We start from the raw sequence: 18,449 nt of genomic DNA, 5'->3' as shown, positions 1-18,449 counted from the left end.
AGTTTAAATCAGACGGGTACACAAATGACCATTTAAAATAAAGCATTTGCTATGCCATATCTGTAATCCAAAACTATAAGGCCATTATAAATAACTATAAGGCTGTCATGCATTTAATAATATACTGACCTGATCCACATCTACGGTATATAAAAACACATACCGGCAATAAACTAACTTCATTTTAGGAAACCCCGGGCAAGGAGAGGGAGTACCAATACAACGATCCAAATATTAACCTTATTTCCTGACCAAGTTCCCAGCTATACATATTGAGGACACCTTGCTTGTTCAATTATGAGGTTTCACTGACTACTAGTATAAGAAAACAGGGGAGAATAAAAATCTCTGCCGTGAAATATCATAAGGCTTGGGGGGATACTTACCTTCTGTTGCACTGGCTATGTTGCACTCTTCAAAGTCAATAGGTCCTAAAGAAAGAAAAGAAAAAAAAAATTACCATTATAATTTCTTACTCAATAACTGCTACACTGTTTTTGGTCTAACCAATAACTTATTGCTCCTCAAAGTTGCATCTAAACAGATTCATACTTATTTTACAACCTTAAAAAGTCTTTGTATTTGCCTCTGCTACTGAATAAGGGCTTTTGCCTTTTAGATGTCATGGGAGGTTTAGAGTCTGTCCAGATTGATATTCTTATTTACATAAAACTGCAGCACAGAGCAGCCTGGCGGATAAACGTTTTTGTCCATTTCCGGTAAATGTACTGAAATATCAAATCATTGTAAAAATCGACACTCCACCAGGGCTTGACTGCCAGACAGAAATGACAGCCCCGAAGCCAGGCTGCTGCTCTGATGCAGCCAGCCTGGCTCTGGAATACGTTGCAACAGGAATTAGAAAAACAAATATTTAACAATGGTGATGATGGCTGAAAACACACTTCTAATTAGAAAGGATTAGCTGGTTTAAGGCTGATATCTGCTACTTGCTGCTGTTATTTCACGTACGATAGTAACAATGTATTATGCACTTTCCACTGTACTTAATGTTCTGTTTCATGTATTATGTTACTATCATGTACTCTGCACATACCACTGCATTTAATGGGGTTTTTTTGTATATCAGGTGTTATGCATTTCTCTGTATTTAAAGTATTATGGATTTTCTTGTTGTTATTGCATCTTGTAAAGTGCTTTGACTGTGGTCCACTGTGAAAGGTGCTATATAAAATAAAAATTGATTGATCAATGTACAAAAAAGGCATCATTTATTTTTGTTATAATAATAAAAATATAGTTTTATGAAGCTTCCACCTCTGTGCTTATTGCAGATACCTGCGAACATGTAAACAGTGCTTTTTGGAAGGTGTTAGAAGCAGCAACTCAGACTCCCCCAGGGAGAGTGGAGAAATGGCCCTAGAAAGTGCCAACATGGAGATAAATGAGTGATGACATCCATTTAGTTTTGTTTACTGATGCTAATCACTGGGATTAGCCAATCAGTTCACTTTACTCACATTTACTCACTGGGACTTCAGCCAATCAGTTCAAACACTTTAAATACATTTTGCAACATGCATGCTACAGAAAGTTGTAAGTGCATTTCTATTAGTGTTACACACATGCCTCTAAGTACATGCAGGTATACATTTAAACAACACAGCAAACAATGCAATTCCGAGGATCAATAAATGAGCCCACACCCATTTGTAATCTTAAACGCAGCATACAGTAGTACAATACATGTATTTTTCTGTGTGCTGACAATTGTATTTAAAATATGCTTTCGATTAAGCTTCACTTGATTTTAGCTGTTTGATGGAAATGTAATCTGAAGCATAGCCACCATACACACCATCATATTCCTTTCGCTATACTTATGTGACCAAAGAAAAACCTGATCTAGGATATGGAAGCTGTGTTTACTACCAGAGGCAATATTTTAGAACACAAAACTCTGACTTGAAGAAAACAGCCGATATACAGTGTAAGTCATAAGAAGTATGGTGGTAGTTCAATACTGTATCTCTTGAGAATTGCATTAAAGTGTAAAATGAATGCACTGTTCACAGCACTGTTCTGGAACAAGTGGCACGAGAGACACACATCATCTAGTGAAGTGGATAAAGTACAGCAATAGCTGATCCACTCTATTGTACAGTATCAGATGTCCTCCGTTTACCTTCTTCCCCCAACATATTGATGAGACTAACCTTAAGGGGAGCACAAACAAAAATAAATGTTTGGTCTTCCAAAACCAGTTTAGTTTTATTTCTAACAGTAGTAGTTTTTGTCTTTAGAAAATATGTATACTGTAGGATCTTGAGTCACCCTCTCTCTAAAAATAGTCTGCTTTTGAGGTTACCTATGCATTCTTATCTTCAATCGAATGAACCCTTTCTCCTGTAATACAAACACGTGCAGCATGCATTCTTTTCATTAAATGCAGAACCAACACAGATTCAGGAAGCGGGTTTGTTTACATTGGGAAACACAGATTCGAGGTTTGCAGAGTTTAAACAAAGGCTAAATAAAACTGCATTCATGTTGCATGGAAAGTCTCAACAGCATTCAATGTATGTTAATAAAACAATATACAGGGCTATTTAAAGCAACTCCCAAAATCTCCCATATTTATTTTAAAGTATCATGTTTGTGCACTGTGATATAACACACATACACATAGGAAGCAATCAGCTTTAATGTCATACTATACTTTGTATAAGAATAAATCTAACAATGTTTCTTCTAATGCAATGTTAATTACAGCAATTCACTCAAACAGCAGCAGGTAAGCCCATACAGGTGATGAAGTTGAAACCGATTTGATTATTGAAGATTTAATATGTCCCAGTCTCTGCCCTTGAACAGACATGTCGTATTGGTCTTCATGAGTTAGGTGTGTATGAATCTTGGGGAGCCTAAACTAAAACGTCTGCATTGGAGCAACTTATTTATCTATAAAAAAATAAAAAAAATTCTTAAACAATGGCCAAAATAAAACTGAGGATGTTAAAGAGACAATGAGATTTTTTTTGGTAAACAGTTTTTGAAAAGCAAGCAAAGCAAATATGTTTTCTAAATGTTGCAAAAATGCCAAGTAGAAGTCCAGCCAACAATACCAGCTACAGAGCAAGTTGCAGCAGAACACCAGTGCTGGTTTATACAATAGGTGGAATAGTAAGTCCACTGGATTTAACGTAATCATTATTAAGTCCAAATGTACAAGATAAGAGCTGCAATGCTAAATCTGATCCAGGGTTATTATAGATTACCCATTACCTGTTATTTTTAAAGTCATTTTAGAAATGAACCCAAAGGACGTTCCTAACAGTCATGATGTGGCCTTTGCTTGTTCCCGTAAAGGTGTACAGTACAAAGGTACTGCACTGTTAATCAGAAAACAATGTGAAATATATCAATCAGACAGCACGACTGTAGAGCTATGGGAAACAGAACCTGTGACAGCAATATTAACTTCAACATTTACCCTGAAACCTACAGCAAAAAAAACACTGTGATATCATATAAACAACAGCAGAGAGGCATTGTGCATTGATTAAACCTTTTGTAAACAAACAGACAGACAGCAGACTTGGTTTATATAAAAGAAGATTTTTCTGAGGCATGAAATGACGCATGAAAGGAGGACAGGTTTTTAAATGGCACATGCTTTACATGGTGCTGGAAGCGGCAGAGGCCTTACGTGTCTGGCTCAGAGCCAGATGAGAGCTCAGCTGGATATCAATGCACAGTCTGACCCCCTTGCAGCGTGTCACGTCGGAATTGTTTCCGCAGTAGAAAGTTTATTCAACCTCTCTCTCAAAAGCACTGGACCGGACCATCATTCTGCTATTTAATCAGAGCAGGACAGCTTATTTTTCTGACAGCACTGAAGCCAGAGTGCAATTTCTAATGAACAGCTTGATACAAGTGGAATCTCCACTGTTTTAGCCTCAATTAATCCTGCTGTCAAAACAAATGCGCACTCCTGATGCATAGATGCTGAGCTTGAACAAAAAAAGTCAACTTTTGTGTATACAAACACACTTGTACTTTTGTGTATACAAACAGTACCTGATGCAATGCAAATCAAGTGCTGGGAACCCCATACAAATTAACTTGTATTACCCACCACACAAGCACACAAAGAATCCATTCTCATTAATCAAATAAACATGTTTAAGTACGCTGCATTTGGACATGTATTTAAGTACTTTTTAATTAGAGTGCCTAACATATTAACTCAATGGCCACCAGCCATAACAAACTACAGTGTAATGATACAAATGAATGGTCACTGATTTTATTTCACATAAATTAAAAAAAAAAAAAGGATTCATTAAATATATGAACACATAAGTAACATTAATAATAATAATGATAATAATAATAATAATAATAATAATAATAATAATAATAATAATAATAATAATAATAATAATAATAATAAAGCATGTAAATAAATAAACAGAGCTAATAAAATAAGCACTAATACGCCAACAGTGATCATTTTTTTATCTGCTCAATCAGAACCACTTCATATTTATGGGTAAATATGGGAGTTAACTGGTCAAGAGCACCAAACAAATTTCCCTCTAAAAAAAACAAAACAAAACAAAAAAACAAAACAAAACTACACCACAACAGTCTTAAAACAGCTTTGTTCCCAAACTCAAATCAGTTAAATCAAATGTGAGCCACATTATACTTCTTTAAAAGCATTTAAATTCCCACAAAGAGAAAGACTGCGAGTGTGTGTGAGAGAGACACAGGGAGAGGGGGAGAGAGGCACTTTAAGGCCTGGAAAACCAGGCATTTGAACAGATGTAATCTCACGAAGCGGTAGGCAGCCTTGCCATTCCAGTCTGCATGGGGCAAGCAGTATGGCTTTGCTTAACTTCTAGACAAAGCCGTCAAAACTAGCTTTACAGGGTCATTGCTCAACAATTACTATTGTGTAAATGATGCCATGCTATGCTACAGTAATCAAGGGGACCTTAGGCCTCTTCAGTGATTTTCTTCTCAGAGCTTTTGAAAAGCAGCAGTTAGCTTGTGCCCATATTAATCGGTTTGAAATCCTTGCTCAATAGAGGCATCAACAGAGAGAAATGTCATGTGTGATCATGTATATGATACTAGTAATTTGCAGATCTCTTACCAGGCCTTTCTTTGCCGGTTCCTTTAGTCTCAGCACACTTCTGCACCAAGCTTTCCACTGTAGTGTTTTCCATGTTGTTTACAAATTCATTATGAACCTTAAAACAAAGACAGAAAAACACACACACACATTCACTTCACTTTCAAATCTTTCCTTCACAATAAAAATGTCACATTAACCCCACAGATATGTAAATTTTTAAAGTAAAAAAAAAAAACAAAGTCACAGTCAGGCCTGTAAACCATTTAAACAGTTACAAGTATGCAGAGGAAATGCTGCAGTCAAGTCTGACAGAACATGTCCTCGGGTGGGCATAAGGTTTGAATCCAGTGTCTTAATGGACATTAAAAAGCATTGTCAGTAGCAATCTGTGTAATGTTCCTTAACAGGGACGGGCAGGGGCCTACTTTCCACCTCTGTCCCCAATGCACATTTTATTAAATGTCATCCCACCTGCTAATGACCTTCCCTACAGCGGCTGGTTTTGTAAAAGAGGAGCACTGACAGGTACTGTCTAGAAAAGACCAGACACCACATGTAAGGGCTCACTACAAACCTAAGGGATATTTGGCTGAGACAAGGATAAAAAGTAAAAATCCTACATAACTGTATAAATAAATGTGATCAGGTTTAATTCCATTGTCAAGGTGCCTAAATGCTCTGTATAGCTGACTAACACCTACACCAATCTCAGGTTACATACAGTCATGGATGTAACAATGTTCTTAACTATGTACACAAGGCGTGTCTGAGCACAGCCACGCAGTGTTTGTTTGCTTGTTTTTCAGCAGCACTTCTCAAGCACATGACACAGAGAAGCATGTCATAACTTATTTTTGGAACACTTTCTTTCAAACAGGAAAGAGAAATCATTTACAACTTGAGTGATAACTGATGGACTTCTGTGCATTAAACCACAGATGGTTTGTGGTTTTTCTCTACCCTACCATAACTAAGAGGAATTAGCTATTTGAGCTTGTTTCAGATTATCATTTTAACTGGGGAAAATGAATGGTGTGCAGAACATTTCTTGGTTCCCAGTTCAATTGTAAGAGGGATTACAGCTGCAACTAACTGAGCTGGCATATTGTCAATGCACCAATAAATCAGTATAAACACAACATCTCCTTTGCAATTCAGAAATGGCCACTGACATCACACAACACATGGGTTAAGTAGAGATGTGATTACTAGAGTTTAATGAACACGTCATCTTTCCCCTTAAAGTAACTACACATTTAAAAGACAAGTGTCTCAATCGAAAGTCTTTTTCAGACTTTGAGGTATTTTATTGAAATTGTTCTTACCTGGCCTATTTGTAAGTGTGTCTCTTCAATGGACTGTGAATATGACTGTATAATCTCCTTCATTTGAAGAACATGACCTTCTTCAATATCCTGAAATTTCTGTGTAACAAAAAAAAGCATAGTTTAAAAGAATTACAAAACCATAAAAATATGTAGTCATACGAGTCAATGACAGAGGACACTAGACACACACATACACACACACACTTATACTGCAGCCCCAGAGACATTTATTAACATCCTTTATCAAGCTTATTAGTAGTAAAACACTTGTTAAGATGCAATACTGTAGCCCATTATATTTCAACAAATGTATTTTGCTTGAATTGGGTGGAACAGTATTTTAAACTGCCTCAGAGAGCCTAAAATGCATTTGTCACGATATGTTTTGTGCAACCCTTTAAACTTGGGTGGTCTGTACTGTATAAATGTCACCAATGTAGAATACAACAGAAGGCATCAATTATTTGGGGTGGCCCATAAATCCAATATATTTAAATGGCATTATCTATGGTTTTAAAAACTTTTACAGCAGTGATTTTGTCCGCCTTTTATGCTTTTAGTTTTTATAAAATTATATAATATATATATATATATATATATATATATATATATATATATATATATATATATATATATATATATATATATATGGTAACCATGGTACCAATGGTCCCTTTACTTACTCTGACACGTCAGTGCAGTCAATGATTTATTTTTATACATGGAACAAAATAATTTCTAAGCCCATTGCTGGGGGATGAAATTAACCTTGTTCTTTTAACAAGAAAATTAAGCTGTTTACTGCACAAGAGATGGATTAAACTACTGGAATGGTTAGCTTTCATGGGGTTTTTTGCTGTAATTAAAATCTTTCCTTGAAATAAGAATTACAGTGAATTTAAAAAAAAAAAAAAAAAACAGGCGCAAATGAAGTTTAAAACGTAAGTAGGGTCTCAGAAGAGTTTCCAACAACCATTCAATTTCAACCTACATGTATTTGATGGAAAGTCTAGTGTACATGCCTTCAGCAAGATGCCACTGGTCTTAAATTGTGCTACTTTTAGGACTGTTGTATGTTACTGCCTCACTTCAAAAGGAATTCTACTGCAACATTTACATCACAATGTTTCCTTTCCTGATGTCTAACAGAACCTCACTAGAAACCAGAAATCACAGCACAATGTTATTTTATTTATTTTTTAAATAACGACCATTATAGTGTTTGAGCCAGCGGGAGTGTTGTCTGAACTGTAGGAGTTATTGTCCGAGTTGTACGCTAGCTGCAAAGGACAACTTCAGACACATTTTAATGCTCCCCATAATATAGTGCTGTCCCCAGCATTAAAACCGGCTTTGCCCAGGCTGTAGGCCCTGGCCAGAATGTGGCGATTCATACATGCCACACGCAATCTGTAATGCATGGTTCATATTTTGGGAAAAATAAAATTAGTTTCCTTTTTATAAAAATTTTTTGGAGCACAGACGGTTTTTAATGAGACAAATACAAATATATTTCACACTTACTGTATTGTAACCAGATGAGTTTAATAAAAATGGCATCTGTATTGTTTTTTTTTTTAACTGTACTCTGTAAAAGTATATACTAATGTAAGCCCGTACATATTACCTCAAAGTGCTTAAAAACCAGATATAAGAGAGAAAGACTACCCTATATAAACAAGACACAGGGGCATCATATGTTTATAATTTTTAAGCACCATCAATAAAATAATACATTTCACATCTGCTGTCATCATCACCTCGAGTCTGGTATGGTGGCAGGAAGTTTCCAACTTAAAATGAATGGAATGTTAAATGCTAGTTAGAAAACAGACCTGTAATATATTATTCATTCAGATTTAAGATGACTAAGTTTGCAACATGATACAAACAGAGAAGCTGTTTAAAAAAAAAAAAACGACTTTTGAAATATACGCAGTAGGAATAATTTGTCCTCTCATACACAAACACATCAAAATATATTGCGCACAATTTTACCCAGGGAATAGAGACCTGAATCTGCCATAACAACACATATTTCAGCAATAACATTTACCTGGGCAGTTTCGCTCATTTTCTGTTCAAAGTCTGTTTTGGCCACAGCATATTTTTCCACATAAGATTTGTAGGATTCTGTAGCTTTCTTTGTTTTCAGCCCTGCCTATGTGGATATAAAAGTTTAAATATTTTTTGGTTACAGGACAGAATTAGAGTATGGAAAAAAAATTAATTATTTATTTGTATATTTTTTTAAATCAGCAGGATCCTGGCTTCACGATGTGAAAGCTGCCGGCTCAGACTGCCCTTTTCCTTGTAGTCATCCCCTTACGCCTTCATACAGGGATGCAGTCAGATGGGCTACAGATCAGCCAACATTGTAAAGGGCAAGGTAAGATCTCACCCTGACTGACAGAACAAGGAAATGTCACCATTTTGTTAAGCAGAGTATTTGAATAAAGCTTTTAAAACAGGGGTACATAATCTTGGATCTTCCAGGACATTCTACTGCAACACTTTGGAACTGGTAAAGATCGACTGAAATAATTAAGGATTAATGAAGTCTTTCAGTGGACTGGACTGGACTGGATTAGCCTCATCACTTGCAACTCTACCCTACTGACTCGGAGGCGGGTGCATTTTGTGCATGTGTTTGCTAGTTTAAGCCTCTACCTTTTCCATGTCCTTCTGTGTTGCCCCTTCCTTTTTTAACCGCTCCTGCTCGACACTCTTTGCGTTGTAGTTCTCCTTGAATTTCTGTAAGGTCTGAGTGATGCTCTGAATGTTCTGTACAGCTTCCAGAGTGCTGGCGACTTCCTCCTTTGTCTTTTTTTGTAACATAAAATAACGGCAAAAAATAAAATGTATATTACCAAATACCACTGGTAAAATCTCTGAATATAGATAAATATATATCTAATGTATTATTACATTTATTTCACAATAAAGAATGCTATTGTACATAACCAAAATCTCAACTGAATTGGACATCAATTACTGACACCACCTCTAATTGAAATACAGTAGAATAGACCCTAGCTGAGAGTCACAGCAGTGATTTACTGATATCATTTACTTTACAACACTTGCTGTACTCTCTTTTTTTACATAATAAATATGTGCTGCATTAGCGCTGCGTTGATAGAAACGGTGATGTTTTATTAGAACAAAATTTGTTTAAAAACAGAAAATACCTTTTTATGTGCTTTTATTTGTTCTTCTCCATATTTTTGGACTTCTTTTATTAATTCCTGAAGTTTGCGCACCAGTTCTAAATGACAGCTTGCTAACTTTTCAGTTGAGGTTTTAAAGATGTCCCACACAGGTGCAAATGTCCTGAAAATAAAACAAATATAAAAGTTTAAAACAGTGGTAAAATAAAATAAAAAAAAGGTAAAACCAAGTCAAGCCGACAAACACTTCGGCTTGTGCCTACATTAACAAAATGATCAATATACTGATGAAGGCACGTGTCAAAACGTTTGTCTAAATGACTTAGCTCCTGAAAGACTTTACGTTGATAAATTGATGACATTGTTTCAAGTTAAGGGTGGATAAAACAAACATCCCTGGATGACACGCGGTCTTATTTAAATGTAGGAGTCTTACCCTAACTGTGAATAGTTGCTAGCAGATTTGGCCAGTTTGGTCATCGACCTTGCATATGCCTCTTCAATTGTAGCCCTGATGAAAGAAAAGAATATTTAAGCAATACAGTATCTATTTATTGCAAAAAACATACTAAATATATTATAGGGCTCAATGAGAGTACGAGATTCAACATGTAAATCTTACATCTCACCATCACCAGTAAAACGTATACTTAAAACCACCTGTAATGGAGCTTCATTAAGAGTATTATAGAATACAGCTGCAAACAATTACAGGAAAAAAAGTGGTCTGTGTCATCAAAATTGCAATGTGGCAAAGTCACATGAGTGCAATATGGCAGCCATATTAGATCAGAAGTTATTGTAATTCTTCTTCTTCTTCTTTATTTATTTACTTAATCAAAAAAATAAAATCTGAGATGAAACATCTCCTTTACAAATATGACCTACTAAGTTATGTTGACTGTTACTGCACAGTGCAAAATACAGTTGGATCCATTAAATCACATGTATGCCTCCCTTTTAAAGCTGTACGACTTTGAATAAACCCATGTATTAAAAAAAAAAAAAAAGCAGGGTCATAAGCAGTGACAAAGTACACGGAGTGAACAGTAGTAACTAGCTACATAGTGCATCTGACAGAGTGTGTGCTGGACTGTAAATAAAGTATTTAATTGCATGAGTAATAATATGGGAGAATGTCTGCACTGGTGTATATAATGCAATACTTTGCATTTTATGGCCCATCATTACATTAGAGGTGCAGAGCATGCTTGTTGAGATGCTGTCTTAGCTGTAGTGTTGCAGATTTGGGTATCTAGTCACTGCAGTAGATGTCACGTGAAGTTACAGTGCTGAGCGATTTTAGATTTTAATCTTGTAAACACCAGATGGCGCTAAATTACATTTTACATTATATTCCAAAGGGAAGTACATAAAGTATCAACACAAACCTTTTAATTCAAACTTCGCCCTACAATATATACGTTATACATTTCTTCCCCTCTCATTTTGTGATCCACTTCTTGCATATTAATCCCAAGCATTCTTTACTGAAAATATTATATATCACTATATAAAGCACTTCCTGTCTTTACAGGTTTAATAACTTCAATTCTGTCATCTAGGGAGGGCCTTTTGTTCCTCCACGGTTTCTCTCTTCCTTTACAAGAGAGTGCTTTTGTTTTATGGACTAAAGGCCATTAAAATGGTTACTGTCTTCCTTTCAATTTAGGACGTACCATTTAAAACCATATTGTTCTTATAACAATAGCTTGTGTAAGGGTGCTTAATACAGGTTTGTCCATTGCTGAGAATTGTGGTTGCATTTATATATATATATATATATATATATATATATATATATATATATATATATATATATATATATATATATATATATACACACACGCACTCACTAAAGTGCCCTGCAGCAGCCCAATAACTAACCCATGCTGAAAGGCTACTGAGCAGCACCAGCAGAAATATGTCTTTATATAAACAGTAACATGAGTAAAGTTAGCTGTTCCGCCTGCCAATTTATCGATTTATGAAGCGTAAAGGTTTCGCTTGCATGCTAACCATCAAAAGAAGTATGCCGTCAAGGAGGACTGTGCTGCGACTCAGCATAACCTCAAGCCAACTACATTAACAGGAGGGGCTGGGGACCCAAACTTAAATTGAAATAAAAAAGGGGAGTTACATTTTTATATTATATTGTTGTCATCCAGGTTCACAGTGGTAACCCATGCTCCTCCTTCTGGGTGATGTGGTACAGTTAAAGTGTGAACACTTCTCCTGCTTGCCTATCAGGACTTTTCAAAGGTAAATAATCTTCACTATTGTGCCTCAAACCCACCTAGTAAGAACTTTATTTTTTTTAAACATTCTTTCAAAATTGAAAAGTTGTCAAAAGTACATCTGTATACAGAAATTAAGAATTTAAGAGAGGTGTTTATATTCAACATCAAGTAGAAAACAAGAGCCTGAGCTGAGAATGGATACAAAGTTACATATAGTGTAACTATTTGAGCAGTTCATATTTTTATCAATCATCTATCAATGGACCTTTTAAAACGTATCGCTCTCTGACACTAAAACCTGTCCACTATAATGCAGTGTGGTTAGCCTATCACTCTTCATGTCAACATTACTGTGTGCAATCCTTTTTTTTCGTAATGAAAAATGTAATTATACTGCATAAAGTCTACAGCTACTAATTTAGTGCAACAATAATTTGCAGGCAAACATCATAACCTTACAGTTATAGAGTTAGAAAATCATTTATTACATCACGTTTTAGCTTGAAGCTGCATGCAGAACAGCAACACAAACAACTCACCTTTCTCTAATAAAATCTGATAACTCCTTTGTTGAAATCTGTCCATGTTTCATATTATGGTAAAGGACATCGAACCCACTGTTCTTTTCCCCCTAGAATAAAATAACACAACATTCAGTTATCATGAGGCACCTTGTTATTCTGACTGTTCTCGATCCAAGAGGTACTGAGGCACACTATAATTACATTGAATAAATACATTTAGTTAAATAAATTACAAAAAAAAAAAAGATTAAAACGTGCATTCAGTAAATATACATGTTATAATTACCATACAAGTCCTATTCACAATAAGCAGTTTCATGGTTTGTAGAGTATAGGGTTTTTAGTACCCTATACTCGTCAGTCTTCATTCTGACCATGTTATTTTCTGAACGCATCCACTTTAACTGCACCACTGCGATGGTAAAGCAGAGCAAGACAGACAAAAGCCACAGCTCACATCAGGATGTAACATTTCACAGGTTTTAATAATGCAATTTATACCAAATAAAATACTTAAGGCTTTTTTTTTTTGACGTTGCTACAGGTAGCTATACCAGCATTGCTGCTGCTGCTGTACACAATCTCTAATGAAACGTGAAACCCTTTTGGTGCCATTCTTAAAATCAGATATCTGGTCGCCAAAGTGCTCAAAGCACAATGTCATTTTATAGCAAGAATTCCTTCCTTTTTTTTCTTGGGATAAATTGTTATTTTAATGGAATCCTAAAGGAAATTCTTACTGTTTAGTGACTGTCACCCCACTGAAATCAGCTTGTGTTTCATACACAAGTAGTCTTCTGTTTCTAACTTATTTACCTTTCATTTTATTTTTAGTTTTTGTTGGGAACACGATATAGATTCCAAGAATGAACTACAGCACCTAGCTATGAAGACTGGCAATACAAGGTAAGTGACTGAATAAAGGTAAATAAGGTTGAGGGGTCTCACTGAACAGTAAAAAGACATGTTTGCATTCCACTTCTGTTTAAACCTGTGCCATTTTATTCCAGACACTGTGTTTTTTAATCTGCAGTACTGAGAATGAATTTCAAAATGACCTGTTTCATGCTGTTAATGTACACAGAGAAAGAATACAACTTGAGTGCAAATACTGAAGCAACATGCTATCCACTTTAAATATCTGCATGTTTATCCAGATAATTACGACAGTATTTACTCATCTTTACAACGTCACTGTAAAAAAAGCATTCTATTCTGCAAATGTTAACAATGAAAACAATGTTTGATGAGTTGCTTTATTTTTATAAGTCAAGAATGTGAAACCAAAAAGGTATAGAATAGTGTTGCTTTGAAAAGATAATCAATGATAAAGAGGGCCAGGAAAAGCATGCTGTGCTACAAAATGGGTACCTGCACTCAACCACATGACTGTAAATTACAGTTTAGCATGGGTTAAATCATGTCTTGGCAACCGCTTCCATACATCCATCCATATAGTTAGTACAAAAGTTGTTTTGAATAGTAAATAGTAGTCTTGGTAAACATACATTTGCTTAACAAAATACTGTAATCGAAAAATTACGTTAACAGAGGTTAAAGGTCTAGGGCAACTGGCTAAATAAATTTAGCCAGGCAGCCAAGAGAAGTACGCTTTTTCCAATTCCAGTTAACAACAGGAAGCAGACTGCAGAAACACCCTATTGTCCAACAATCTCAGAGTTACAATCTGGAAAACTGGTAGCACAGTGAATAGAACACATTCTGAAAAAAACAGCAGAATTATTTAAGAGGACATGGCATCAAATTATCACCCTTTTTTTATTTACACACTGCAAACAAAAAACAGAGATCAGTGGTGTTTTGAAGATAGCATGTCTGGCCTATCCTACTTGGTAAAACGTTTTTTTATATCAGAATAGTGTACTGTAAACATTCTTCAATAAACACAATAAAAGGTTTTCCTTTATGGAATTTATCTTTTAGCAAGGTCAGGATTAGCAAGGGGCTATGAACTGGAGTATTTGGAGTGTGTACTGTGTGTGAAAGAGCTGCTGGGCAAAAAAACACCATTCGCACGGATGTACAGTTTTTTAAGAATCTTCGCTTAAAAGCCATGGCAATGCTGTTACTGGAATGCAGAAAAATATTAAAACACACGTAGATAAAGGCAGCAAACAGTGCTTAGAATCCTGTCTCGTCATGCGAACGGTCTGCTGTTATATATATATATAAAACAAAGAAAAGAGTGTCTGTGTTTTCATGTATATCTATACACAGACAGATATTTTTTTTTAAACTAAAACATGCCATAAAGTTTAAACATTCATAAAAAAAGATGTACCAAAATGCACATCCCTGGAGTTTCTTAGTCTCTGTGTTAAAATGTATATTTGATGGAGGGAGATAAAATTTTGGGCATGTGCATTTCAGAACGCATGAACAGAAAAGCTAGCGTGACCTCTGGTAACCTGACAACTCACCATCATCACCACCATCACCAAACAAATTAAAATGTTTTATTCAGTCTTTTCAAAAGTGACTTGTCATCGCGAGAGTGTCTTGAGGCACACCGATTGGTTTATTAAATCTTTCCAGAGCCGTCGTCATATCATTGACTCGTGTTGTATTCTGATTTCCATGAGTACACCTCATCGTTACAAAATGGCATGTGAACAAACGGCACAATGCGCAGCTGTTTCTCTTGCTACAAAAAGTTGGAAATTGTTCGAGCTCTTGAAAAAAACCTGAATCAAACACAAGTCGACTAGCAATTTGGTGTTTCCCGTTCTGGTGAGTTGCTTCACCGTCTGTTAAATAATGTGCACGTCCTGTATGTTGCTGCTGCATTTTTGAATGTGTAGGGGTGCTGTGTTAATTTAGTTTGACAGTTTATTAACATTAGTTTGTCTGTTACTTCATTATTATAGTTTATTAACATAGACTTGCCTATTGCTTTTCTTTTATTTATTCATTTAATTTCATATGTTGATGAACGTGGGTCATGACAAACCTATATTTATTTATTGATTGATTTATATTGTGTCTGGGGGCTAACTCTGTCTTACAGAACACTTTGCTTGCTTTCCTAGGGGTGTTCTCTTAGCCATGGACTACTGTATTAAATTAATAAATAAATACAGTTAAAGAAAATGCAGAATTCAAACACACACCGAGTACCAGTTGGATACTTATATTGAGGAAGCACATTTAAGAGAGTATTAGGCTAACATTGAAGTGTGGCTTCTGTATAATACCCGGATCAATGCTATTTATTATAATTCTTATCAGACATACACAAAGACCGCCTCTCTTGCACTGCAGATGTAATGTATGGGCTAATACATCATGCAAAGGCGGACTAAAGCAGAAGATTTCTGATTTCTAAAACTACTGCCTGTTCTGAGGGAGGGTCATACACACCTCACCTACTGAACCAATTAAACAGCATACTCTGGATGAATGTGTCAAACAGTATAATTACTGTGTAAAACAGACCATTTTATAACAAGATAGTGAATTCATGCATCGTTCATAGATACATGTATGGCTTGCGCATGAAACATGGACACTAATCTTGTTTTTAAGAAGACCCATTGACATACATTTTCTTTTTAATAAATTAAGATTGCAGTAGTTCTGTTCTGCAACAGATGACTAATTTACTGAAACTAATCTTGCTGCGCTCGATACAATTTTTTTTTTTTTTTTTTTTTTTGATTCACAGTAGCACAGAAGTATGTCGGTCTCTTGTAGAATTAGTGGATTTTTTTTACTGTAAGTTAAAATACAGGTATGTATACGCCAGGTTGTGATAAGACCAAGAATCCATTTTTGGGTTCTCATGCCACACTTTTGGACCTGAAAGTGGCACACTAGTATACCGCCACAGTATGTGTGTTGCATCTGGTCGTGTCCGATACCCTACAATACAATAATCTGTACATCAAAGAAACTTGAGAACAGCAACACTTCAGAATTACCAGTAAAGCCACTCTGTCATCAAGACTTGAGAAAGTAAAAAGAAGCTGATAGGGTGCCAGAACCATCCACAGTGTGTGAATTTCTTAAAAAGCTCCATTCTTTATTTCAAAGTGATTTCAAATACAATCTGTAGCAGCGCAGTGGACTTTGGAAAACAGGAAATATGCTTCTGGTGTGCTACGACTTCATTTACATGTTAGCACACACAAACACTTCCACGGCGAATGTAATGAACACAGTGCAGTATTACATCTCAAGAGACTTCACTGCACCTGCTGCTGCAGCAGGATTTGGCACGGCCACACTGGGTTAAATTAAAACTGCACTGATTTCAATGTGTTTAGTTTGGTCTGGTCTGGGTTTTGGGGGACGGCTCTTACATTTTCTTTTTTTTTTTTTATGTAAACATCCACAGCTGTCTAAACTTGAAAGCAAAGTTGTATTTATTGGTTTGTTGTGTGTGTTTTTAATGAAAAAGTAAGTTTTCAGAGCCTTAAAAACAACTTCCAACAGACAGTACCTAACAGGTGCGTCAATCTCCATAAATACCCAGGTAACATGCCACAGAACAGATCCTCACACCGAGAAAAAGAAAAAGTGCACAACGCTAAATTCAATGAAAAACAACAGGCTGTATTTATTCCAGGCTATAACACCATGTGCATACTGTGCAGTAAGTACAAAGTGCAGACGTTTCAGTCAAACACTGACCATCACCAGTGCTACACGTGTATTCAATTAAAACATGTCACACAGAACAAAGTCAGCCACACAATTCGTATTATCCATTTTTTCAGGTCTATTTTCCCAATTCTCAACAAGTATCTTCCTCTCGAAAACTAGTGTGTGTCGTCAGATGGTCAGAGATATGCAAACAATGTGTTTTGGATTCCTGTATTTTGTAAAGACATCATTAAGATGGGAACGGGAAATACTTTCTGAAATGTCAGCCTTGCTGAGCTGAACTACAGCTGCATATTAAACATTTCCAACCATAGCAATATTTAAAGAAGTAAAATGCTGACAATACAGAACTCAGGGCTCATGCTGTGGGTGGATCATATCATTTCAAGGCCAATTGCTTTGTGTTGAGAACAGACTGCCATATTATTGTAACCACAACACAAACTACAAACTGAAAACCGGCTACAAGAGAAACAGGTCTGTGAAAACTAGTGTGCAGTAGAGACGATATATAATAAGTTGATATTTCCAGTAATAACCGTCCGGTAATTAAGGGAAACACTTGCTCATTAACACCAGCAACAGAGCACAACCCCAATGCGAGCTGTCAAACTGGGAATGGCATTCCCACTGTACCTGACATAGTTGATGTTATCCCACAAAAATGAACACAGAACTTTAAAACTCCGGCAGAGATTATCAAGAATACTGCACAGGGTGGTGTGTGATGAATGAGAATGTAATGCCCACCCTCAGGGTGGGATGCTATAATGATACTAACTTGCTTTATAACTATAAAGCTCCAGTACAATTACTTTAAAGCCTATTAAATCTGCTTGATGTGCATTTCTTGTCTTGACAGAAGCATGAAGAGGCACTGCACATGCACACAACAACTGCAACACATTAATTTTAGCTACTTTCACCCAATTTAGAATGCCTGAAACACTACAACAATATATAAGGAAGTTGGTGTCAATGATGAAAGCACTATTAGCTGTTTTTTTTAGTAGTTCTGGTTAAAATAAATAAATAAATAAATAAATAAACAAACTAGTGCTGGATAGTAGCGCCATGAGACTATTCTCTCGTACGCGATTCCCGGCCGTGTGACAGAGTTCACAGCTTTGGTTTCGTTTTGAGTCTCTTGCTCCGTCACTGTATCAGCTAGACTGAAAGGGGGGGGGGTATCATTGGAAAAAAATGTGGTGATCTGTCCAACACCACGTGAAAGCAATGGCAGCAATGGAGGTGGCAAAATGCCGCGCCACACCTGTCTGTCCCGGGCTTTAATTTAGACCAGTGTTCATTTTGGAACCAAATGGTAGAAAATCAGCTGTATTTTGTGGATGCAATTTATTGCATCAGCTTGGCATTTCACCCCTGCAGTCTAACAGTAAAAATATTGCCTTGTACAAGCATTGCATGTACTGCACTACTGTGTATATTCCATA

The 18,449-nt window shown here is 36.1% G+C and overlaps 1 protein-coding gene across 5 annotated transcripts in view; it reads right to left on the bottom strand.

Annotated features, from left to right (window-relative positions):
- The window catches only part of LOC121313366 (F-BAR domain only protein 2-like), a 49,937-nt gene that overhangs the window by 27,505 nt on the left and 3,983 nt on the right, over positions 1 to 18,449 (bottom strand). For all 5 annotated transcript variants that reach the window (XM_041245807.1, XM_041245797.1, XM_041245814.1 and 2 more), the window contains exons 2-9: positions 12,385 to 12,476; positions 10,042 to 10,116; positions 9,627 to 9,768; positions 9,106 to 9,258; positions 8,492 to 8,596; positions 6,433 to 6,531; positions 5,126 to 5,222; positions 387 to 431 (exon numbers count right to left, since the gene is read on the bottom strand). In XM_041245807.1, coding sequence (XP_041101741.1) covers positions 387 to 431; positions 5,126 to 5,222; positions 6,433 to 6,531; positions 8,492 to 8,596; positions 9,106 to 9,258; positions 9,627 to 9,768; positions 10,042 to 10,116; positions 12,385 to 12,476 — 808 coding nt within the window. The remainder of the gene's footprint in view (positions 1 to 386; positions 432 to 5,125; positions 5,223 to 6,432; positions 6,532 to 8,491; positions 8,597 to 9,105; positions 9,259 to 9,626; positions 9,769 to 10,041; positions 10,117 to 12,384; positions 12,477 to 18,449) is intronic.

This window comes from Polyodon spathula, chromosome 1 (genome assembly GCF_017654505.1).
Source record: "Polyodon spathula isolate WHYD16114869_AA chromosome 1, ASM1765450v1, whole genome shotgun sequence".
Taxonomy (NCBI): domain Eukaryota; kingdom Metazoa; phylum Chordata; class Actinopteri; order Acipenseriformes; family Polyodontidae; genus Polyodon; species Polyodon spathula.
The sequence above is the reverse complement of the archived record's forward strand: the minus strand, read 5'-3'. Positions and strand labels throughout refer to the sequence as shown.